Here is a 25451-nt window from a genome sequence, read left to right as displayed (position 1 = left end):
AAACGTAACTATATATATATATATATATATATATATATATATATATATATATATATATATATATATATATATACACACACACACACAATATAATATTCACCATAAAATACAATACAACCCACCATCCCAGATTGCTTGAATTTGTCTGATCAAAGGGCAATTTGCAATCTAGAACTCTATTCTGGAACTGACCCAGGTTTAACCTTTCCATTATTCCTTACCTTTATTCACCATAAACTCATCAAAAAACATGCATTTTTATAGAATTTAGAATCCCATGGTTGTTTTCACAGAAAATTTCAAATATCTAATACAGTATAACGGGGTATAAGGCTTTTAAACCAATGGTAACTGGGCATTTGATTTCTATAACATTAAATCAGCAAAAATAACACACAAAAAACAATTCCCCGACCTGCAACATTGATGTAATTTAAAGAGTTTAAAAGGTGAAACTGCTGCTCCGCTGTCAAGTTGATTGGTCAGGAGCACGACGATGGCCCCGCCCTGGCCTCTGATTGTGGGGTTGCGCTGTCTCTCAAGCCGTATCTTTGCACAGATGCAAAGATAGACAGACCCTACCTACCCGATATGGGCGGGGGTGTATTTTTCATAGCTTAAAGGTTACAATTTATCAGTGTTACCTGTAACTGTTGATGTTGAGCTGGGCGCTAGTCTATTGATTGATATTGCGCTGTCTGCCACTTGCACACATTATTATCCTACACCGGGTTGTTTTGCTCTGTGTTACCAGGACTGTGTTGCTGTTCTGCGGGCAGGGGATGGAGTGTGACCCCTGGCTTGCAAACGGCATTTCTCCACACCAGGATCCTCCTGTTTTCTTTATATATCATGTTTATTTTATAAAGATGGCGGTGTGGGAGACACTTTAAATGACTGTCAGAAATATCGCCTCCATTTGTAACATGGTAAGTGAACGATATAAAGACGGGACAAAACTTATGCAATGTAATGTCATGCTGTGTAAAGCTGATTTTTTCGCTTAATGTTTGGTACTACAGTACCATCATCACATCGGTGATGCCAATGAAAAGAACCACGCACAGGCCCTAAGAAACCTGTGAATGTTGATAATGAATTGCACACCAACCGCCAATTTATTCACGGGCACTCAATAAATAAGAATTATTATTATTATTATTATTATTATTATTATTATTATTATTATTATTATTCGTTTTTCTTGTTTTGATTTTAAACTTGCATTCGAGTTTTAGATTTAAAGTAACGTTTTATCTTCAATTTTCTCTTTGTTGTAAGTGATTTTACCAGTTTTGTTGCACTTGAGTTGATGCCGTGTAGGGAAAATAATAGGGTAATCTGTACATGCATACAGCAAACTCGCAGCAGCCTTGGGTTTCAGAACCACCTTCAGTCTAGTACTTAAATGATCAGGAGTTTAAGCATAAATAGCTGCATGAAAACATCTATAATAGCACGCAGACTCAGAGTAGCCCTATTCATGAGCTGGTAAGTGCAGATTTAGCAGGTGCCTCATGTCTCACATTTATGGCACCTAGTAATTTCAAAGTCTGAATGTCCCTGTTCAGTCCCCATGCAGACCCTGTTCAGACCAAAAACCCCACCATTACAGAAACCCATTTATTGTGAAATTGGATGTACTTGTGGTTCTACTCCACTTGTGAGTCACCACAGCATTTTTTTCTGTGGATTATTCAACAGTAAAACACTAGCTTGTTATGGCGAATCCATTTTTGTATGACACTACGGTACTTTAAAAGGGGGGAAACAGCAATATAAGAAACACTAAATTGTATAGTCACTTCAAGACAGTTGTGCCAAAAGTGCTTTTTAGGTCTTGGGGATGCAATGTAATTGCAACTGTAGTCTGGATAATATAATGCTTTTGCAAAATGCCATTTATTTGACAGTATAGTGTAAGCAAAGCCACACTTCAGCACTCTGTTATTTTCAGGATAAAAATATTGGCAAACTTCGTGAGGTTACTTGCTGGTCACCATGGCAGTTGTATTATCCTCAATTGCATTTGCCGTTGGTTTCATGTTAAGTTTTGAAATAAGTACATGCCATAGAAAACATGTTGTTTCATTTTTCTTTAAATAAACCGGGTGCCATGCTAGGTTACAGCTCTCTGTTAGCATGCACTTCCAAGGTCATTTGACTTGTGCAGCATATTCTGGATTAAATCGTGTCAGTCATTAGGAGCAGTTGGTGGGTTAATGACAGTAAAGAAGGCATTAAAGGGTGAAATGATCAAGGAATTGCAAGACTGCATGGAAGTCAGGTGTGCAAACCAAGCTTTTTCTAATCTAGTAGTGGTACCAGATATATTTTTTGCAATGAAAATAAAGTGTTTCTTTCAGTACAGCACATATGAGCCCTGCATAGCAAATTTTCAGTAAGAGCATGACAAGTAAGAGTCATGGAATTATTTCAGAAGGTATAACTACTATAGTGTATAGATAATGCTCTCGGATTCTAGATAGCAGATTTGACCGACTTGCATGAGTTCTGGCTTATTGGTTATGCAAAGAGGTTTTCACTTGGGAATCTTTTGAATTTTACAGGGAAGCAGTGTGGAGTAGTGGTTAGGACTCTGGACTCTTGACCGGAGGTTTGTGGGTTCAATCCCAGATGGGCGACACTGCTGCTGTACCCTTGAGCAAGGTACTTTACCTAGATTGCTCCAGTAAAAACCCAACTGTATAAATGGGTAATTGTATGTAAAAATAATGTGATATCTTGTAACAATTATAAGTCGCCCTGGATAAGGGCGTCAGCTAAGAAATAAATAATAATAATATAGTTGTAAAAGTTACATAGATTTTTGATTTAGGCTGTTGAGTATCACCAAGTAGATAGACTACCCCAGTATTATTATTTTAGGCTTCACTTGACTTTGAAATATATACATGGTGCACAGACCCACCTAAACCAATACTTTAAAGTGTTATAATCTTTACTCCTCACAATGCTGTTGAGTAAAAAAATAAATAAATAAATAGTCAGTGCTGCTGACATGCAAGTAGACATAATGGGGTATCTACAAAACAGTGGGCTTGCTTGAATTATAAATTAGGTTAATTAAGATTTAAAACCACAGTGGTAGCAAGATGTTTTGCTTAGCTGTAGCCTTGTTCTTTCATATAACTGAATATAGCCCGGTCACCTATTGTGAAATGGTGAAATGGTTTTATGAAATGGTTCATTACACTTGGTCTTCTGTTTAGTGCTCATGCACTGAGCATTCTATACAGAAATGCAGGTTCTAAGAATAATTTACAGTACAGTGACCACATCTTGAAATCAATTTATAGTTTAATGGGAGCTCTTGCATTAATCAAGATCTTCCATTTTATAATACAGTAAATAATGTTGCATGCTAGCTAGGTCTCCTGGCAGGAGAGTTACAGGGACAATGGAAATGTGTTCCAATGGGTTTTATGGAGTCACTGGGTAAGAGGGGGCTACCCCTAGATGTTACTGGTATGTAGTACAGTAGTAGTGGTATATATATATATAACTGGCCTTTGTATAGGCCAGTACAGGGTTATGGCATGTCATTTACATGAGTAGTTGCGATTTTTAGAAGTAGCTGTGCTTGTTCGTTACTAGTTTAGGTATTTTTATTAATTGCTTTATTAATTATAAACTGTTTCAAGAATTGTACCTCTGGGTACCATGCTTAATAAAAGGCAGGTGGTTCACCCACTGCGTGATCATTTAAAATGTTAGTTTAGCAATTGACTGCTTTAGTATGCTAACAGGTTGATGTTTGTTTGTTTATTTATTTATTTATTTATTTATTTAAATAGTATGTTTTTATTAATTGCATTTAATGTATGTAAACCAACATTGAGAGCTGTTTTGCAAAGTGCTAATTTAGTTTTTGTATCTATTTGAACATGTATAAATTGGCTCTTAGTTCAGCCTGACAAATTTAGCATCTGTGAGTCCCTGTAACCAGCTGTTCTAAAGACCCATCATTTTGCCACCTGTTCATCCTATCATTTGCTATCGTTGCAGACCATTATTGTTCTTAATGGTCGATCACAGTATGGCCATTACAGTACTAGCTTTCTTGTCTGACCATATTCGTAAATTATGCAATGACAGTGGGTAAGAAACATGACCAGACTCTTGATTACTTAATTTGCCATTTTCAGTCGGCTAGTCTTTTTTTCTGTCCGCGATATGGCCACAGTAACACAACTATGACTGTGTAGTGTGAGATTGTAAGATTGGTCACATCATTTTGGACTGCAGTACAACAGGGCTCAAAACCACTTAACCCCCTAATAGATGTACAAAAGTGCATTATATTTCATCAGCTTGCTATTGAGTTTGCGTGCCAAAGAAAGGTTCAAGATTCAGAAAGGGAAAGAGAATTACCGAAGTAGGCAAGTTATGGAAGTTACTATGAAAAACTATATACATATATATAGTACTGGAAGCAACCTTTTTGGCGATTGGCTTGAGAGAGATCTTCAGTCCTCCTAGATCGATAGTTGATTGAAGCAACAAAGTGACATTCCAACTGAAGAGAAGGAAAAATAATTTGTCAAAGGAAAGTTGAAATTGCCTATTAGAAATATTTGTGCAATGAGAACTTATGCTTGAAAGCCTAATTCAGTATAAACATTGGATTATGTTTGGTTGAATATGTCTTTCTCTGCTAATGAACTTCAATGCTGGAAGTGACATTCAATTATTGTTTGTAGGTTACTGTACAAAAGTGAAATTAGATTATACCCACTATACACTTTACTGTGAATGGATTTTAACATTGTAATTACCAGTGCCTTGTAGTATGAAATACTTCATTGTGTTTTCTTACAGGGCACCAATGCCTCTGCTCTGGAAAAAGACATTGGTCCCGAGCAGTTCCCAATCAATGAACACTACTTCGGATTGGTCAATGTAAGTAACTGGCACTTTTGATCAACCTCACTGTACGCTTACTGTACAAGATAAAACGTACACTTACACGGTTTATTTAGGAAGTGTTGATAGAGTAATAGTTTTCTAACTGTACAAAATCAGTGGGTTAACTGTTAATTTAAACAATAGCATGTAAACTTACTGTGAACAAACACATTTAAAATATGTTTTGAATCATGAATACCCTTTTAAGCGTGGTAAATTCTGTGGCTTTGCATATAGAAGCCGTCATCACTGACAGTGACCCTAAGCAACGACACTTGTTCTCTCTTACTGTACCTCCATACAAGTCTAGAGGCAAGCTGTCATTATACAGTCGTTCTCGTTTTCACTGTGACCTTAGAGGGAGGGGGTGGTACAGTGCAAGTCTCTGTGCAGCTGGTAAAAGTTTTTCACAAGAAGTTTTATAGTGCTACAAAATACTAACTTCTATTGTGCTTTCAGTATAAAAAAAGTGCAGCAAAAAAAAAACATAGTAAGTTCCCAAAGTAAGTGTTCCTTTATTACAGGGGTGTCAAACTCCAGTCCTCAAGGGCCGCAGGGTCTTCTGGTTTTCATTCCAACTTAATCTCTCAATTAACTTAATTTATCTAATTATTTGTTCAATTGGACATGTAATATTCTTTCAAGGTCTTTTACAGTTGATGATTTTAAAAATGCACTTGATTCAAAGTACACTACCTATGAAATATTCTGAAGCCTGGAGAGATGTGTTAAACATGTCCAATTAATCAAATAATTAGACCAATTAAGTAATTGAGAGCTTGGGTGGAACGGAAATCCGAATGCACTGCGGCCCTCCAGGAAGTTTGACTGCTTTATTACTTTAAATATGTTGATGCTTCTAAATGCAAATCTATGGAGCAAATTTTTGTTAGTGCTTAGCTTTAAGACAGCTGCAAAATTAATAAAAGGAATACAAATTAACTTCCCTTTCAAGTGTCAATTATTAGGGTTCTTTTGAGACTGGAGTTTGGAAAGATTTGTTAGTTTTTTCAGTATTTTTTTTTTTTTTTTTTTTCTGTGACAGTTTGGCAACACGTGCTACTGTAACTCGGTGTTGCAGGCGCTGTACTTCTGTCGACCATTCCGGGAGAATGTGCTGGCATACAAGGCCCAGCAGAAGAAGAAAGAGAACCTGCTCACGTGCCTGGCTGACCTGTTTCACAGCATCACCACGCAGAAGAAGAAGGTCGGGGTGATTCCTCCCAAGAAATTCATTTCCAGGTTACGGAAAGAGAATGGTGAGTGTCGAGCACAACAGGATCGGTCTACTTTACAGAGAGATAAATATTGTTATTAATTATGTTTATGTCTAGGGTTTTATTGGTCTACCACAGATACACATATTTAAAGTAAAAATATAGTTCTTCTTTAAGCATGATAAACGGTTATTAAGTAGTTGTTAATATAGGGCTCAATTTAATCATTTATTTTACGCCTTGGATTCCTCTAAATACTTGATAGTGCTTCTTTAACAGACAAAGAAAGAACAGACTACTTGAACATTCAAAAATGTGTTTATTCAGAAGTTACATGCTTAAAAAAAAACTATATATGAGGGATACTTCAGAACCATGAAACATCACATATAATTTACATTTTATTTAAACACTTATTATCCTACCTTCCTTTATGACTTGGAGGGATGTGCAGGAGTCTCTTATGAAGAAATAAAGTAGTCTTATAAAGAAGAAGAAGAAGCAGCAGCTGAAGAAGCAGAAGCAGCAGCAGCAGCCCGACGGTCGTTGTTCCTTGATCTGGCCTTTCTTAGCTTTTGAAGAAATAAGTTTTGTGAAGAATCGCTGATACGATTCTTGTAGAAGCTCTGGATTGTCCTTCCTCAGCAAGATGTCTCATTCAGTACAGTTTTTAGTGGTAACATAAGCAGCATTATCAGGATGCAGAGTTCAAAGCAGGTATAAGTTAAAAGGTTAGGTATCACTGTCGGCAAGATGAGTCCTGCTGCAACCAAGGCACTCTTTTTTGCCTGGGTTTGACAAACGTTTTAAACAGGTTCACAAGAAGAGTCCCTAGTAGTTCAAGTTAGTTTCATCAGTTGCCATGGCAACGTATAAATGAAAAGAAAATGGTGAACTTTCAGCGTCCCATCTGGAGTTTCAAGATGCACGCTTGCTTTGCAGAAGATTCACAGATTTATTATCAGCAGAAAGTGTGAGCGCACATGGCTTTAACCAATCATATAAGCAAAATTAAACTTCCAATGAATAGCAGCTGCCCCTGGTTACATGCTTTTATGATTGGTTGGTTTAAAATACAGGGCATATTTTATTAGTCCTATGCCCAGCTCCTGAATTAAAACATAGAAAATGTAATTGTGGCGTGTATTTTCATGTCATCAGTATGACATTTATTGTCAAGTTAATGTTCCTGGTCTGACACAGCTGGGCATCGTAAACACAACATCTGCCACAAGATAAATATCTTATTCAGTGAGAGTGTTCTGTTGTTTGGAAGATGTGTCTGTTTTCTTTGAAGCTTTGATGTTTGCGACTGGAACTGTTTTCTTTTTCTGTTTCAAAGAATAAACAGACTTGTAATAATTCACGCCTGAGGTCTCTTTGTCAAAGAATATTTTTCTTTATAAAATAGGTTGTTTATTAAGAAAATATTTTTTAACTCCCAAGTAGATTATACGTTGTTTCCAGATACAAGTTTTTGTCACCAAACACTGTTTTTGTTTTAATCCCGATGGGGCTATTGGAATTGTCCTCAGTACAGAAGTATGTTGCACCATAATTTATATATATACAGTACTGTGCAAAAGTTTTAGGCAGGTGTGAAAAAATACTGTAACGTAAGAATGCTTTCAAAAATAGACATGTTAATAGATTATATTTATCAATTAACTAAATGCAAAGTGAGTGAACAGAAGAAAAATCTAAATCAAATCCATATTTGGTGTGACCACCCTTTGCCTTCAAAACAGCATCAATTCTTCTAGGTACACTTGCACAAAGTCAGGGATTTTGTAGGCATATAGTCAGGTGTATGATTAAACAATTATACCAGACAGGTGCTATCAATTCAATATGTAGGTTGAAACACAATCATTAACTGAAACAGAAACAGCTGTGTAGGAGGAATAAAACTGGGTGAGGAACAGCCAAACTCAGCTAACAAGGTGAGGTTGCTGAAGACAGTTTACTGTCAAAAGTCATACACCATGGCAAGACTGAGCACAGCAACAAGACACAAGGTAGTTATACTGCATCAGCAAGGTCTCTCCCAGGCAGAAATTTCAAGGCAGACAGTGGTTTCCAGATGTGCTGTCCAAGCTCTTTTGAAGAAGCACAAAGAAACGGGCAACGTTGAGGACCGTAGACGCAGTGGTCGGCCAAGGAAACTTACTGCAGCAGATGAAAGACACATCATGCTTACTTCCCTTCGCAATCGGAAGATGTCCAGCAGTGCCATCAGCTAGGAATTGGCAGAAAACAGTGGGACCCTGATACACCCATCTACTGTCCGGAGAAGTCTGGTCAGAAGTGGCCTTCATGGAAGCCAAAAAGCCATACCTCCGACGTGGAAACAAGGCCAAGCGACTCAACTATGCACGAAAACACAGGAACTAGGGTGCAGAAAAATGGCAGCAGGTGCTCTGGACTGATGAGTCAAAATTTGAAATATTTGGCTGTAGCAGAAGGCAGTTTGTTCGCCGAAGGGCTGGAGAGCGGTACACGAATGAGTGTCTGCAGGCAACAGTGAAGCATGGTGGAGGTTCCTTGCAAGTTTGGGGCTGCATTTCTGCAAATGGAGTTGGGGATTTGGTCAGAGTTAATGGTCTCCTCAGTGCTGAGAAGTACAGGCAGATACTTATCCATCATGCAATACCATCAGGGAGGCATCTGATTGGCCCCAAATTTATTCTGCAGCATGACAACGACCCCAAACATACAGCGAAAGTCATTAAGAACTATCTTCAGCGTAAAGAACAACAAGGAGTCCTGGAAGTGATGGTATGGCCCCCACAGAGCCCTGATCTCAACATCATCGAGTCTGTCTGGGATTACATGAAGAGAGAGAAGCAACTGAGGCTGCCTAAATCTACAGAAGAACTGTGGTTAGTTCTCCAAGATGTTTGGGCCAACCTACCTGCCGAGTTCCTTCAAAAACTGTGTGCAAGTGTACCTAGAAGAATTGATGCTGTTTTGAAGGCAAAGGGTGGTCACACCAAATATTGATATGATGTAGATTTTTCTTCTGTTCACTCACTTTGCATTTTGTTAATTGATAAATGTAAACTATTAACATGTCTATTTTTGAAAGCATTCTTACTTTACAGCATTTTTTCACACCTGCCTAAAACTTTGGCACAGTACTGTATAATATATATATATATATATATATATAAATTTGGATTCAGTTGTGAAGTGGTCAGGTGTTGCCTGCACACACCAGCAAAGCAGCTCATCCTCTTTGCATCTATGTTGCACCTAGCTGTAAAATGAAATAGCAGCAGGTCTGGCTATCTTAACAGACTCATTTCTTGATTCCATCTGCCACTGGATTGAATGTGCTTTGAAATCAGTCCCATTTATTTCTGTCGGCGGCAGGCTGTTACCAAACCGTTGGGACCCAATTAGTTTTGCAGACTGGCAGTAATCCATTTTTTAAACTAATTTTGATGAAAATCTATGAGTAATCTGTGACCTTGGTGTAATGTCTGGTTGCAGATGGCATTACTACTTGCTGTCTAAACCGTTTCAGCTATTAAATATAAACAGCAGAAACAAAGACAGAAAATAATTGTAAATGACAAATGAAATTGGCAAATGCCTTTTAATTGTTCTAGATTTATGTGGGCTGTTTTTTCATGTTCCAGTGTTTCCATTTTGGCACAGTTTAGGAGTAATCCAGGACCACACATCAGCCACTGTTCCCTTTCAAGTACGAAATGTAACCATTACCAAATGGGTGTTTACCTCATAAAGACCCGAAACCTGAATTAGATATATTTAAGCTGCTCAGCCGAGCCTGTGACGCAGTCATGCCCGCCCCCAAGGGTTTAAAGGATTGCACGCACAGATCTCAGCACCATTTTTCCTTTTAAGAAGTGAACGGACAGGGAAGCCTGGTATCCGATAAGTACTTGTTACTTATGACTCTATAGTTTCTGCTAATTATTGTGTTTTACATAATTTATGCAATATTAAATTTACACTGCAGTAGTGTTTTTTAAATGTAATTATGCGTATATTGTGCACTACAGCCTGTTGTTTGTTACGTCCCGCAGCGGCCTTGTGACCTGCGTGAAGCCAGCAGCTTGAGTTGCTCCTTCCCAGGGATCAAGCAACGTAAGTCGGCTGAATTTGTGCTCCCTCCAGGCTGCATATCTCCGGTTGGAGCTAAATTAAATTCTCGTTTCAAAATTACGAGACGTTTATTTTGTGAATTGTAATTGTTGTATTGTTGTTTTCTGTGGAGAAATATTTTTCTTTTGTATTTTTTGGGTTTTTTTTTTTTACAGAAATACGTGTACAGCTGCTGGGCTCAGCAGCACTGCGCTTGCTTGCAATCTCATCCACAGTATCTCGCTGCTGTTTTGGTGACTGCTTTGCATCACCATTACGAAGGCTGCTAGTACTTCTAACAAGCAGGCCTCCCTCAGTCTCATGTATGGTACTGACTGAGTGGTTTTGCTAGTAGTTTGTACAGGTTGGCAACCCTGTACATTGCCGCCCACTGTGACTACGCACCAGTATCAGTACTGTCCCGGTACTGAACCAGTACCGATCCGGTGCCACCGAACCGACACGGTACTGTACCAACCCTGTGCTAAAGTCACCGAACCACTACCGAACCGACCCGCTACCAAGCAGTGCTTACGCCCCCGGTCCAGTGCAAAACTGGTCTTGTTCGGGTCTTTACTCACCTGGTTGCAATCTATAAGCAGATTGAGGCAGCACCTGTACATCTGTATACTGTACACTGCATTGATTGCTGCTTGCATCATGCCTGGGTTTTAACCCTGCGAGACATGCAAGGCCAGTCTGCCTATTGAGGACAGGCACAGCAGATGCTGTTCCTGCCTGGGGCCAGAGCACACCATGGAGGTACTGGCAAACCTCAGTTTCTTCGATTTTTGTGCACATTTCTCTAAGCGCACACTTGAGAAACGTCTCTCCCGCAGCTCTACAGTGCACTCTGCATTCCACACTCCTGCACAACGCTCTTCTCCATCACCCTCTGGTAGAGAGGTGGCTGTGTCCTCAACCCATGGCTCTGTGCCAAGGGAGACTGGACTACGCACCCGGGAAAGTAGCCCACGCAGGAAGCCATCTTCACAGTCTTCCTCATCTTCCTCTGCCTCTTCTTCTCTTCCCCCGTTCCAAACGATTGGCGGACTTAGAGCAGATGGAAAAGCTCTGGGCAGCTGTTTAACATAAAACAACGGTTCTAGCAGATTTACTGCGTGAACGTTTGGGCCCCGCCTGTCTCTTTGGGGTCCCAGGGGGCTACGAGCACAGATTGGCAACAGGATGACGTGCTCTCCGTTGCCACCTCTGAGGAGGTGGGCAAACAGGAGCTGGTGTTCATGTCTGAGGACGTGGAGTCAGGCAGCATATCCTCTGCAGTTAAGCTCTGATAGATTCCCTCCAGTGAGAGAAAGGGTTCTACTCCAGGCACTTCCTAGTGCCCAGTTGGGATGGTGACTTCGGTCCGATCCTTGCCCTCAGGAAGGTCAACCTGTACTTGAGCCGAAAGACGATGCAACAGCTATTGCAGTCATTGCACATCCTGTGCGCTGGTTTTATGGGGATGTACCTGAGGTTCGCCTTTCAGGGAACATTTGGCCTCTCTCTAGCTCCCTGTGCCTTTTTCGAAGTGTATTGAAACTATTCTGTTGCCACTGGGACTCAAAGGCATCAGAGTGCTCAATTATCTGGACGACTGGCATATTTGTGCCCAGTCTCCAGCACAGACAGACGCCAACACAGAAATTGTCACCGGCCACCTTCAATGGTTGGGCCTTATGGTAAATCATGCGATGAGCCAGCTCACGCCTTCTCAGACTTCTCGGTAGTGCTGGGCAGTGTCACCAGAAGGGAGGTCGTCAACGTGTATGCATCGAGCCTGGGCTGGGGCGCTGTGTGGAATGGCAGGGGGGCACAGGGGTTCTGGAAACCCCCCTTGGCAGGGTCTCCACATAAATGTTTTCGAGCTGCAGACAGTTTACCTGGCCTTGCAGATTTTTTTGCAGGAGGTTCGAGGGAGACAACAGCTTTTGCTCTGGGCACACGAGAACCTTCTCTCACTGCGGGCAGTACATCTGCCCGGGGTGGCAAGGAGAGTTCCTAGCTGTGTCTGGAGAAAATTAGGCAGGACCGGGCCAAGGTGCTCTTAGTAGCCCCTTATTGGCCCTGGAGGCTCTGGTTTTAAGCCCTAATGTAGCTCCTGAGACTGCTCAAGCGGCGTGACCTGCTCAGTCAGGCGCGGGGGACCTTATGGCATCCCGACCAGTCGAGCCTGCTGCTCTGGGTCTGGCCCCTGAAGGTCTGCATTTGAGCCATCCGAGTCTGTCCAATAGGGTTATTGACACCCTGCAAAATGCCAGAGCAGCGTCCCTGCGTTCCCAGTACGGGTACAAGTGGAGCATCTTTCAGACGTGGTGCCTATCTCAGGGTTTCAACCCTGTGACCTGTCCCATGGCAGTTATACTGCAATTTTTGCAGGACCTGTTTGATGAGGGGAAATCCTCCTCTACATTTAAAGGTATATCTTGCAGCTATTTCAGCTTGCCATGGAAAAATGGACTTGGTCTCCCCAGGAGCTCACTTCCTGGCGGGGGCAATTTTTGAAAGGAGCTCGGTGAAGGATATTGTTCCTCGCTGGAGACTTAACGTGGTGCTTGATGCACTCATGAAGCTTCCATTTGAGCCCTTCTTTCAGCAGAGCTGAGATTTGTATAGCTCAAATCAGCTTTCTTGCTTGCAATCACCTTCGCAAAGCAGGTGAGTGAGATGCAGGCATTCTCAATTGCGAAAACCTGCTTCATTTTTGCAGAAACCAGGACAAAGGTTACACTCCGTACCAATCCTGCTTTTTTTGTCGAAGACTATCTCGGTATTTCATGTCAACCAGTCTGTGGAATTGGATGCTTTCCATCCACCTCCTTTACAGTCTGACAGAGAGTGGCAACTAAACCGTGTTCAGCTGGTCTGCCATCTTGTTTTTTTACGAAAGAACACAATTTTGCCATATTTGAATTACATTGTCCCCAGGATGACGCCTACCAAGTTAGGAGTTAGTTGGTTAAACGGTTTGCAAACAGAAGCAGTTTGATATATTTGGGTGTGTTTTGGCGGATTTGGTGGCAGCCATTTTGATAGTAAAATGTATCGCAGCAACTTCTGCTTCACAAACTTGAAGCGGGTTTGGTTGCTGATGAGATACGCAAAGTTTCAGATCAATCGGTTTACTGGTTCCCAAGAAGATTTTGAAAGGTTTTTCCCAAAAAATGCATCAGGCTGCCATCTTGGCCATATGTAATCTACATAGGATGATACCTGCTAAATTTCATGTTGATTGGTTAAAGAAATGGGCTTGTAACCAGGAGGTCCCCGTTCAAATCCCACCTCAGTCACTGACTCATTGTGTGACCCTGAGCAAGTCACTTAACCTCCTTATGCTCCGTCTTTCGGGTGAGACGTAGTTGTAAGTGACTCTGCAGCTGATGCATTGTTCACACACCCTAGTCCCTCTAAGTCGCCTTAGATAAAGGCGTCTGCTAAATTATTATTATTATTATTATTATTATTATTTTTTTGATTGGCTACACCGCGTGCGAACAGGAGCAGTTTAAAGTTTTGGGAGGGAAAACGACAATCATAAATAAATAAAATAAAATAAAATTTAAAAAAAAAAAAATCTTTACAATACATTAGGCTTCCTTGGAAAGGTTTTTGATCCTCTCGGTTCTCCCTATTGTAGATCTCTTTGATAATTACATGCAGCAGGACGCCCACGAGTTCCTGAACTACCTGCTGAACACGGTGGCAGATATCCTGCAGGAGGAGACGACACAGGAGAAACAAAACGGGAAGCTGAAGAACGGCAGCACCACCAGCGACGTGGAGGAGAGCAACAAGATCGAACCCACCTGGGTGCACGACATCTTTCAGGGGACACTGACCAACGAGACACGGTGCCTGAACTGTGAAACAGTGAGTTCTTTACAAACCCAGTTCCATATGATTTACTTGATACCTTGTACTCGTATTCTATTACAGATCTTTGGCACATAAAGGAGAAGTGGCTTAGGGTAGAATTGAGTGAAATCCTTTCTTTTATTGACATCAACTGACTTTTACTTTTTCATATTTACAATACGTTCTATCGTTCTCTTTACCTTAGGCCCATGAGGATGCTTTGCGTTTATTCACGAAAACACCCCATTCTAGTTACTTCATGCCTGCATTTGACTGCTGAAAATGGTAGGGGTGTTAGGGGTGTTTAGCAGAAATAAGTTGTTTCATTACAAATGAATAAGCTTTTATTTCTTTTTTATCAAAGTTTTAATGTGTACATTTCTTTTGAGCTGTGTAGTAACAATAAATCTGTGTTGCTCCCTGTAGGTAAGCAGCAAAGATGAGGATTTCCTTGACCTTTCGGTTGATGTGGAGCAGAACACATCAATTACGCATTGTCTGAGGTATGAAAAAATGAGACTGGATCTGATTATGTTCTGGCTCCAGCATGTTATGTTTTATTTTCTGTTCTGCTGCTCATATGAAAGCTGCAGATATCTTCTTTCTTTTAAGTTTGAATTCTCTTCTACTGGGGTTTGAAATGATACAGTAATCTGTCACCCTAATTTTAATATCTGAATGTTACAATTTTAATTTAAAGTGATCTTTTACAGGGATTTCAGCAACACAGAAACACTATGCAGTGAATACAAGTACTACTGTGAAATGTGCTGCAGTAAGCAGGAAGCACAGAAAAGGTCAGTCTGCACCAGGACAAGAGGAGCACTACTGGGAGAAACTTGGCTGTAGATTTCTGACGATCAGAGAATGCTGTGTTAAAACAAGATAGGAAATAGTATGCTGGCTTTGAGACATCTCACTTTCAAGTATTACAGACTATGTTATGTTTATTTAAACAATTAACAATTGTCTTTTATATTGATCCCGGTTTGGCACAGTAACGAAAGAAAATCCTTCTGCAAAGTAAATGTAGGTTATGTTTCAGGTGGAAAGTCAGTGAGACAGAGGAGCAAAGTGAATTTGCAAAATGGGGTATTGCTAGGAGTTTGTAATATAGAGTATACCCTGATATGGATATGATTGGATTTTTTAAAAGTATATAATTAGGGCTTCTAGTTTTCAGGTTTTATTTTTGATCACGTGATGTCCCTTTAAACATATTTTGAGCCGATTCACTGTCTTAATCAAACACTAATTACCAAAGGAAGCTGTTTCTTTTTACCCTCATATCTTGATTGAGTTAACAAACGACGTGCATTGATCTCACCTGATTCTATTTGAACCTGCATTTCGTTGTGGCTCTAATCGCCGAATTCAGCTTCTTAATTTCCACTGCGTTGGTTTCTAGTAGTGCGTTGCTAATTTAAACAATCTGGTATTCAGTTGAGGCTTAACAACTAATAATTAGGGTTTAAAGGGAGGCAGAGATGGAAAATAAAGACCGAAAGCTAGAAGCCCTATATATATATATTATAATAACAATATAGTTTAGGGTTCTGTGCAAGATACAAGCTGATATTCACCCAGTCAAGCTCAGTGGTCAGTAAGCCCACTCGTGGGTAGCTGCTCTGACCTCTTGTAGAATGGATATCAGCCTATATGATATTCTATGTCAAATGGACTACTTTGTAATCTTCAATGTGCCTATTTGCATCAAAGTCAGATTTTTGTCCCTTGATAAACAGAAAAGCTATACTGAATTATTTAGATAGTGACTGTTGCTGTAGTTTGGTGTGTACTTTTAGTGGAGGAGTTAATCCTGACATGCCATGTTTGTTTTTACAATGGTGCAGGATGCGAGTGAAGAAGCTGCCGATGATTCTGGCTCTGCACCTCAAGAGGTTCAAGTACATGGAGCAGCTGCACCGATACACCAAGCTCTCCTACCGCGTGGTGTTTCCTTTGGAGTTACGCCTCTTCAACACTTCAGGCGATGCTGTCAATTTGGATCGCATGTATGATCTCGTAGCTGTTGTTGTCCATTGTGGAAGGTATGCTGTTGAAAGTTTGAAAGCTCACAGAGCACTTGCCATATACATAACTGTGTATCATAAAAAAAATGCCACAGCCAAATTAATCAACTAACCTTTCTCATTTGGAAGCCTGGGCTAAAGCCACAAGTGAAATTACTTCGATGGAGTCCTTCAGTCCTCAGTACACCACACAGTTGTCAATTGTCCTGTTAATGCCCCACAATTGTAATTGAGGTGCTTTAACAGGACTGCCGTGCATTAGCCAAGCTTTGTAGGGAGCTTGCACAGTGTGCAGCCAGTGCGGTTGCTCTTCAGATTCCATGGGAACTACATTAATCTGCTAGCAATTCATAACAACATCATAACAAAGCAACTGGTCAATTTCAAAACACTGAGCAGCCAACAAAGAACTAGCTATCTTACTCCATTTTTAGTTCAATTGTTGCAGACATTTGCCTTGTTAGTGTGATTTCTTTATTGTGGAAAATGTATCTACAAAAGGGTGGGTTGTTTGAGCAAAAGCAGTCCAGAGTAACAGAATCTTGAACTTCTGTCTTTTTTAAAATTTTATATCGGGCACATTTTTCTTTGTATATTATTTGTGGGGGTAGGAGTATTTCTGTGTTTCTGTCTACTCCGCAATGCCAATGCCTAGTCCTGAAATGTAGTCGGGAATGCGTCTTGGCAGCACAGTATCTGAACTTTGACAGCTTTTGCTGTTTGAAAGTTGTTTCCAGGCCAGTTTTAACAATATTATATAACAAATCAGGAATACCTTTTATATGGCTTCAAAATAAAAAAAGTTTGTTTCTTTTTGCTTCAGTACCTAAAATCGAGTTTCATATAGATTGTATTTCAGAAGCACTGTGGTGGAGAGCAAACAGGCTCTTTTGAGTCACAATCTTAGTTCTAGTTGAGGCCATCCCAAGGACTCAGTACATCTTTAATATTCTCACGTTCAGCTGTCGGTATTAGACCATAAATCCTGAGACCTATACCAATCCATATATTAACCTTGACAAAGGCACTTTGTTACAGGGACACTCCAAATGATATTTCTTACAATGATACCTGCTAGCACTGGAGTAATTCAAGCAATTAACCATACAATAAGCTAACTAATATAAATGTTTTCTACCAGCAAATACAATTATTCATGTCAGCTAGACCTTAAGTTATCCTAGCTTTATGACTGGTAGGGAAAAAAAAATCATCAACCACTTTAGGGGTTGATTGAATTTAGAAATGTGTTGGTTTTGTTCCAGGATAGATAGAAATGTTAATTTCAAAACATGATGTACATGGTAGGTGAGCAGATTATAGGCTCTTTATTAGGAGTGTGGTTCATCTTATACTGGAATAGACAGAGGCACTTAGGTGGCTAAATGTTTTCCATGGGGGCATAGCTGGTAGCTTATATATCAGACCCAAGAGACATAATATTTATAAATAAGATGCTTAATCTGTGTTTGCACTGGATTTCATGTGGAACATGGTAGGAAATTGCTAAATTTCTAGCTCAGCACATTTTTTTAGTAGTGGACTGTTTGGGAAGTGAGGTCAGAGTGTTTGCAACCCTGAGACTGTATTAACTAATTCATGACAACAAATTAAGAAATAAATCTACAGAAAGTGAATCCTTTTCTTCTCCCTATGGCCAAGAGATATAATTTTCAACTACCTTTAGTGGAAATCTACATTTTCCTTAGCTTGGGTATTACACCATAGAAAACAATATAAAGAAAGACCTTTTACACAAAAGGACCGATAAAGCCCACTGATCTATTGTGAAAGCCATAGATAATCTAAATGATAGTTGTACCAGCCTTGCTTGTTGAGCTACTCCTTGACAAAGCCTGTGTCTTGAAAGAGCAGATGGAATACTGCGCATGTACTCTTAATTGCTGGGAGCACACAATGAATGCATCCACTTTCTCCAGTATCCATTTTTTTCTTCCATTCTTTTGCAGCGGTCCTAACAGAGGGCACTACATTACCATAGTGAAAAGTCATGGGTTTTGGCTGTTGTTTGACGATGACATTGTAGAGGTTAGTATGACAAAGGTACTGTACCTTGCTATAGTTTTCCTAATACATGCTTTTGGGGTCTATTTAGTCAATCCAAAAGGTGGCAGATCTAAATACTGAAGTCCTTGGTATGGGCTACATATTTTTACAGACTAGAAAGCACTATTGAGACACTGTTAGATATTTGATGTTCATAACCTTGGTACACATGCATTGGTAGATATTTGATGTTCATAACCTTGGTGCACACGTGATCACCATGGCCGTGTTTAAATCCACCTCTTAAGATCAATTGAATAGATGCCTTTAGGCCATATTTTCAAAGTGTTTAGTCCAGTCTTAAATTAACTCCTATTTTTTGAAAGAGGATAAATGTCTGTTAATTAAAAAAAAAAAAAAAAAAAAAAACAGAAGCAAACAACCAAGTTTTCTTAAGTACTCTCGAGTAGTTTGCACAGTTACAAAAAAATAGGGTTGTCTACAAAAAGCAGCATTACTTTGCCCATGCTATATCTGCACGTTGAAAGTCAGATCTGTCTTCATTCAGCACAGTTAATACAGGAAAGATAGAAAATGTTTAAACTTTTTCTGATGCATCTTCCATCTGGATTTAAACCCCTATTAAAGGTGTCTGGTTTATTTTATACTACAGCTTAAACACTTTCTCTTCAACCATGGATACAACCAAAACAGTATTACACAATGTCTGTAGCACCTGTTAAGTGACACAACTGAAGCTAGCGTGAAGCATTGTAATACACTAAGACATGTATACATTACACAATGTCAACATATATAATTCTTCCATTTAAATTAAATTGTTAAACTGACTTATCACTGTCAAGTGGTGCTATCGTTAAATAATTATTTGATTATAAACTGTATTTAGTTTAATTATATGTGTGCACTATTTATACTAAGAATAGCTCCAGAACAGGTTGGCAAGCAAGGAGTAAGGAGTGGTTGCAGTGTGGAGTAGTGGTTAAGGCTCTGGACTCTTAACTCGAGGGTCATGGGTTCAATCCCCGGTCGGGGACACTGCTGTTGTACCCTTGAGCAAGGTACTTTACCTAGATTGCTCCAGTAAAAACCCAACTGTATAAATGGGTAATTGTATGTAAAAATAATGTGATATCTTGTAACAATTGTAAGTCGCCCTGGATAAGGGCGTCTGCTAAGAAATAAATAATAATAATAATAATAATATATGTAGTAGTAAAGCAGGCAACTGGTATACTGAACCGACATCAAGAGAAGGCATTGTCTTAATTTAGCCTTTTCTTGTTTGTTTTCACAGAAAATCGACGCCCAGGCTATTGAAGAATTCTATGGTCTAACCTCTGACATTTCCAAAAACTCTGAGTCTGGATACATTTTATTTTACCAATCGAGAGAATGAATTAGCAGTTTAGTAGACTAAAAATGAGGAACGTTTGCGGCCCTTCCCCATCCCTATTAAGAGGATATCTGATAATAGTGACAATGTTCACTAGCTGTAGGTGGGCTGCTGCACCAGTGAGTAATCAATGGCAGAATACCCGTGCTTGGTATGATTCACACATATGAGGCATTCTTTACATTATCCAGAGCTTTAATCATGCGGTCACTTTATCTGTTCTGAGTTTAGGATTAACGAGAAAAGATCAAGTTCATCCAATTTTATAGGAAAAAAAGCACTTTATCTTAAGATATAATGCTTTCAGATCAAAACTAAACCTAGACTTGCTGAAGAGAATTTGGCAAGCTTGCTCAAATGTATATAGGTAGTGGTTTCAAAATAATTAGTATCCAATAACATTTGTCTTGATTGAATCCTGCCTATGAACCAAATCCACAGGAAAAAAGAACACAATTGCGTAATGTATTTTATATATAAATAATACTGATCAACATATAGTTGTATTCTGCTTTATTACATAACAGTAAATAAAATACAAGTATAAACTACCACATTTTAAATATAAATGCCTAAGCAATTATTTTTTGTAATCTAGATATTAGGTGAAAAGCAAAATACCCGTGTGTGTGTGTGTGTGTGTACAACAACTTAAAACTGTGATTATCTCAGTGCTTAATGGGTTTTTATTTATTTTTATTAAGTTTGGCAGTGAAATATTCAGTGCTTGGGTGTAATGGGCAAGACAATGCTGTTTATGTAGTGGACAAAGTACACACTACACTTTCTACTACCCTGAAGATTATTCTCATTACACATGTTGCCGCTCCTTGCCAAAATGTTCAAGACTGACTCAGGTTAACAGTAGGCGTCGGACTCGTGACATTGTATTAAGTAGCCATGTGAGTTCTAGTCTGCAATAAAGTATTTTTAATTTAGAAATTGTGATTGAAAGAGTATTTCTCATGTAAATAGACTGTTAAAAAATCATTGCCTCTGGAAAAGTGCAATCGTAAGATTTCTAGAAACAAACAACACAAATCATTGTCAACAATTAAGATTCAGTTTTTATTGTGTTTATTGGTAGGCATTGGCCTATTTTTTATTTACGTTTTAACAAACAGGGTTATGCAGTGCAGTGGGGGAACCTTCAGTAGGTACAGTGATGGTTTTACTGTGATGGTCATGTGATGATGGCATTTTGTTGTTTTTTTTCACCTCTAAAGGCAATGTCTATTCTCATGGCATTGCATTATTTTGCAATGCTACAGACCTTTTCTTTAGAGACCATAGAAATAACAAGCATTTCATGTGTGTAATTGCTTGTTTTTAATATATATATTTAAATCTGCAATTTAATCTGCAAACTTTGTACTGATAAGAACACAATCAACCTCCCTCAAAACAAGAACAACTAAAACTGTATTTTGCCCTTGTATAGTGGGCAGCTTGGACTATAAACTTGGCTGTCGGGAGTAAGGTAAGCAGCTGACTTGGCAGGTTGCGACAGAAGACCGTGTGTGCTTGCATCACGGTACATGGAGATGCTTTAAAACAGCCTGTAAAAGAGCTTTGAAAGCACTCATGATGCTGTTAGCATTTTCTGTGGTTTTGCTACGTTCTGCAGTGGTAATGTCATCCCAAGAGCACAAGCCATTACTGAAATAAATAGTCACATTGAACAAGGTGCGAGCCGTACCCTCCTGGAAATCTGCCAAGTTTCATTGCATTACAGTATGGCACATACAAGTACTCTGGCATAACAAGTGACTTAACACACCCTATACTGTGTAAAAGAAACAAAAAGGCCTCAGGTGGGCACAACAGCTCTCAAGCACATATCCAAAAATACCTGATAATATCTGAATTTTTGAGAGAACAAAAAACTATTTCAATATATATATATATATATATATATATATATATATATATATATATATATATATATATATATATACACTGTGTGTGTGTGTATATATATACACACACAATGTTGCAGATTTATTTTCTTCAGCGTTCTTGAAGGTCATATTGTATAGATATTGTTTGACAGATATGTTCTGTTTTTTGTGTATAATTGTGATAGCAACGTTTTAGTTTTGTAAAAGTGAAAAAAAAATACTTTTGTATTTCCTGTTTTTGGATAACCTAGCAATGTCATTTGAAATAGATTGTCTTTCAAAGGTTAAAGGAGCAAGTAAAAGTGAATCCAGGCCTGGGGTTTGAGGGACCAGGAACCGTTAATGGCTGCAGAAGAGTGGTAATCTGTGCCCTTTATTTGTGACACATTACAGAACAGGTCGTTAATGGGGAAAACAAAACTATTTAACGTGGGCCGAGTATGTACTGCATGTAAATGCTGGCATCTGCAACCAAACTTACTCCTTTCACCTCTACCCTAGCATTCTTTAATGGTAATATGATATGTATGATTATGATTGGTGGGAGATAAAGGCAAATTAGCTATTCAAGGCACATTTGTAAATGCTGCCCTACAGTAGCCCTAAGTAGCTGAAATGCCAAACCACCACTACACCTGTTGCCAGTTTCACTCTTTTAAGGTGCTTGTGATCCATTAGGAGACGCGTAGACTGTGAAAGCATTATTTTTCTAATTTGTTGAGCGTATGCAGTTGAAACACATTGTGACTGGCAAGTTAATTCCATGCAGGGTTCCTGCACATCCTGGGAAATCCAAGAATACCACAAGCAAATGAGGAACAGCCATGTATAGTTGTTCAAAACTTTGGTTATTCATGAGATATAGGGGCGTATTCACAGTTATGTGAAGAATGTCATTTAAAAATCTGTTGTATCTGATGTATTTTTATACAGATTTTCATTACACTTTTGTAGGTTGTCGTTAAAGGAACCAACAACATTTTAAAACGTATCGCATCAACAATAAAATAATAAACTGAATAGGTGTTGCTAACCTTAATGGACAGGTATTTCTGTACAGGAATAAAGTTGGAACCAAATAGTTATCTGACTAAGTGTTAATGAAGTGCATCATAAAAATTCTAATTTATATAAAGAAAAAGTCTGGATTGTAGGAACCCTGTCAGTAGTGAATCCAATTTTCTACATGTCAACCTTATAAAAGGTACCATGATTATTTCCTTTGATGTAGAAACTGAGTGGAGTAACTTCTTGTATTGTATTAAATGATATTCTGTGAGTGGGCTAGTGCAATTAAAAGTGACAGTAATGATGATACTAATAGCATATACAACTAAAATAACACAACAACAAAAAAATCTGGTAGCATGCTGACATGCAAACAGCATGTTGTCACTGGTTTGCCTTTCACTTTCGCTTCATTGTTGGTTAACATTTTGTTCCCTTTCATCTATACCAATGGTGCTCACTTCTGGTTCTTTCATTCCGACTCAGGTCCTTATTCCAATAAGGAATTACTGAATTGAACACTAAGGCTCAGTTACAATTAAATACCCAGCTGGAGCCAGCCTCTGAACTGTTCAATGCAATAACAACAACAGACTGGCTGGAACAGGCTGGAACAAGGTCCTGGACAGACAGAAGAACCACATGGGAACCATTTAACTGTCCCATGAAATGCTTGTGGAATGAAGACTTATGATGTGTACATTTTTAGGGGAAATGCAGAAGAAAAAAAAAAAATAGATGTGCCAAAACCGGAATGTCATGAATTTGTAGTGGAAAGAGAAATGAATGTGATTGTGCGTCAAACATCTTGGTGTGAATAGTAACTGAGTTTTAATTCCATCTAGTTTTAAGAACTATCCTTCTTTGCTGTCATGTCTAAAATGTTTGTGATGTTAATCTGGAGCAAAAAATGATCATATAATAATGTTAATAGTTTTCTGGTCTTTTTAATTACAGGTGTATTTTTCTGTTGTGTCTTTATAGAGAGACACACATGAAAGAAAAACTATACCCGAAAAACGACAAATTCCAAGAAAAGCATATCTGCCCAAATCTATTTCTAATTAAAGTCCAGTATTCTTTGTTATTGTTTGGGAACCATTTCATTATGTTTTGGTTTGTTTTGTGTGTTTCTATGTAGCAAACTTCTCAAGTGAACCTAGACTAAGATTTGTTTTCTGCAAGTTTTATTTCAAATGACACGTAAAACCAATGTAGGCATTAGCCGAAACATTTTTCTACAAGATTGTGTGGGCCTTATTCACAAAACTTGAAGGACTGTTTTAAGAAATATTTTTTAAAGGCCGTTTTGATTAATTAAATTAAGCTTACTGTTTATGAAACCCTTTTTCAACTGTTTTGGGGAGAACTTAGAAGTTTATGTTCACTTTTAAAGTGCTCTTCAACATAAGAGGATATTTATAAACACTCTTTAAAAAAACATGATTTAAAACCTTACATTTTGTGAGTAAGGCCCAGTAAGTAAATTTCCCTGTCAATTTATACCACATGTTAACCAACTATTAAGACCATTTTACCTTTGGCGATTTGAATGAATGGATTACGTTTTACCAAGGTAACATTGGTAGTACTATGTATACCTGCTAAAAATGAATGGACACAAATGTTTCTAATGTATTTTCTTCAATAAAGTCTTATGATTAAAATATCTTGTTCTGTGCTAACTTGGCTAGTGTGTCTCCTTGGTCTACCCCATAACGAACTAAGAGTGGATATAGTTAGTATACCTGGATTGTTAATAAATAAAATTCCTGCTGGTGTCTCCTGTTTTCATCCAGCCACCTTTAGATTCTGAAATAAGTCAGGCAATTACAGGTTAAAAACACAGAATTAATTAAAGAGGAATTATTTTCAGCAGGTCTGGAGGTCGGGATTTCGGTTGGTGCTCTCAGACCCCAGTGGATGTTATAGTCTATGTCACAACAAATATAAAGTATTTCAGTAACATTTGACAGTCTTGCTTGGGCCCAGGCTTAAATGAAGGGCCATGATTCAGGTGTATCCTCAGAGTGAGCACTACCCTTACAAGCATTAAATAAAATAATTGTTTATTGACAACACATAAAAAGGACAATCAGGTTAGCCAGTTATAGTACTGTTGTCTTTCCATTCAGATAGTTGGAAATTGAAGCAGCATATGTTTAATCTATCAAGAGCAACTTGCGCTGTTTTTTGTTTGTCTACTTGACTCTCAAGTAGACAAACAAAGTTTGTTAACTTGCCATGGCTCCAATTTGACCCTTACTGCCGATAAACCAGTATTTGCATACTCATTATAAGGCAAAACACAAATAACACAGACTTTTAACTATGGCTTCCAAATACAATATTTTAAAATGAGAGTGTTGTTTTAAGTTTGCCCCATTTAATTGAAATTTAAAAAGAAAGTGGTAATGGTACAGAACTAACAAGAAACAACTGTGGGGGGTGTAGGAGCTCAAATTTATTATTTGAAGCTTTGTACCATCAATGATTTGTGTAAACTTAACATTAGGGTACATTTTCTTCAAAATATTGAGGCAAATGTGCAATGTGGTTTTGAAGTTATTCTGAAAGAGGCAAATGTGCAGTTACAGTACACAGTGTTCTTGACTCAATATAATGCTTCCTGTGTTGAATAATACAATTAATTTTGTGTTTGTTTTAAGCTTTTTTGTATCTTGTACACATGTAACAACTAAAACATTAATGACTAATTATAGCACACCACGGAACCCCTTCTGGTCAACTTTAATGCAAAAATATGACCCAACATTATGCTTAGCAATGGTGCTAATCTAGGCGATTAATGTTTAATCCCACATTATTGTTACATTTCGTTCTACATATTATCCCCAACCCACCCCCACCTTTTCTCTACATAACATTATGTGTTCTTTTTACTGTAGAACAGCATTGCATTTACTGAAATTAAAAAGTGTTATGAATACTGTTCCAAGCTACGAAT

General features: G+C 38.6%; 1 protein-coding gene across 4 annotated transcripts; it reads left to right on the top strand.

Moving 5' to 3' along the window:
• The first annotated feature begins 515 nt into the window (after positions 1-515).
• Positions 516-20516, top strand: LOC117420982 (ubiquitin carboxyl-terminal hydrolase 46). 4 transcript variants are annotated; one of them, XM_059026613.1, is made up of 9 exons: positions 516-929; positions 4843-4923; positions 6011-6188; positions 13900-14132; positions 14544-14620; positions 14831-14914; positions 15971-16168; positions 18121-18199; positions 19476-20516. In XM_059026613.1, exons 1-9 carry the CDS (start codon positions 894-896, stop codon positions 19575-19577), a joined length of 1068 nt encoding a protein of 355 aa, XP_058882596.1. In that variant the 5' UTR covers positions 516-893; the 3' UTR covers positions 19578-20516. The 4 variants fall into 4 exon arrangements, with proteins under 4 accessions (XP_058882596.1, XP_058882598.1, XP_033890697.2 ...); XM_034034806.3 differs by having other exon boundaries at positions 517-929; positions 5975-6188; XM_059026605.1 differs by lacking the exon at positions 516-929 and adding an exon at positions 2563-2670 and having other exon boundaries at positions 5975-6188.
• Positions 20517-25451: the final 4935 nt, after the last annotated feature.

Source organism: Acipenser ruthenus, chromosome 1 (assembly GCF_902713425.1).
Source record: "Acipenser ruthenus chromosome 1, fAciRut3.2 maternal haplotype, whole genome shotgun sequence".
Taxonomy (NCBI): domain Eukaryota; kingdom Metazoa; phylum Chordata; class Actinopteri; order Acipenseriformes; family Acipenseridae; genus Acipenser; species Acipenser ruthenus.
Note: the sequence above shows the minus strand (reverse complement) of the source record. Positions and strands in the feature narration are given on the sequence as shown.

Excerpts from the sequence above, each read along its gene's own strand:
- LOC117420982 (XM_034034806.3), top strand. The coding sequence starts at position 894 with ATGACTGTCAGAAATATCGCCTCCATTTGTAACATG. Across the intron at positions 930-4,842 it reads TCGCCTCCATTTGTAACATG|GGCACCAATGCCTCTGCTCT; the intron begins GTAAGTGAACGA and ends GTTTTCTTACAG. Across the intron at positions 18,200-19,475 it reads TTGACGATGACATTGTAGAG|AAAATCGACGCCCAGGCTAT; the intron begins GTTAGTATGACA and ends TTGTTTTCACAG.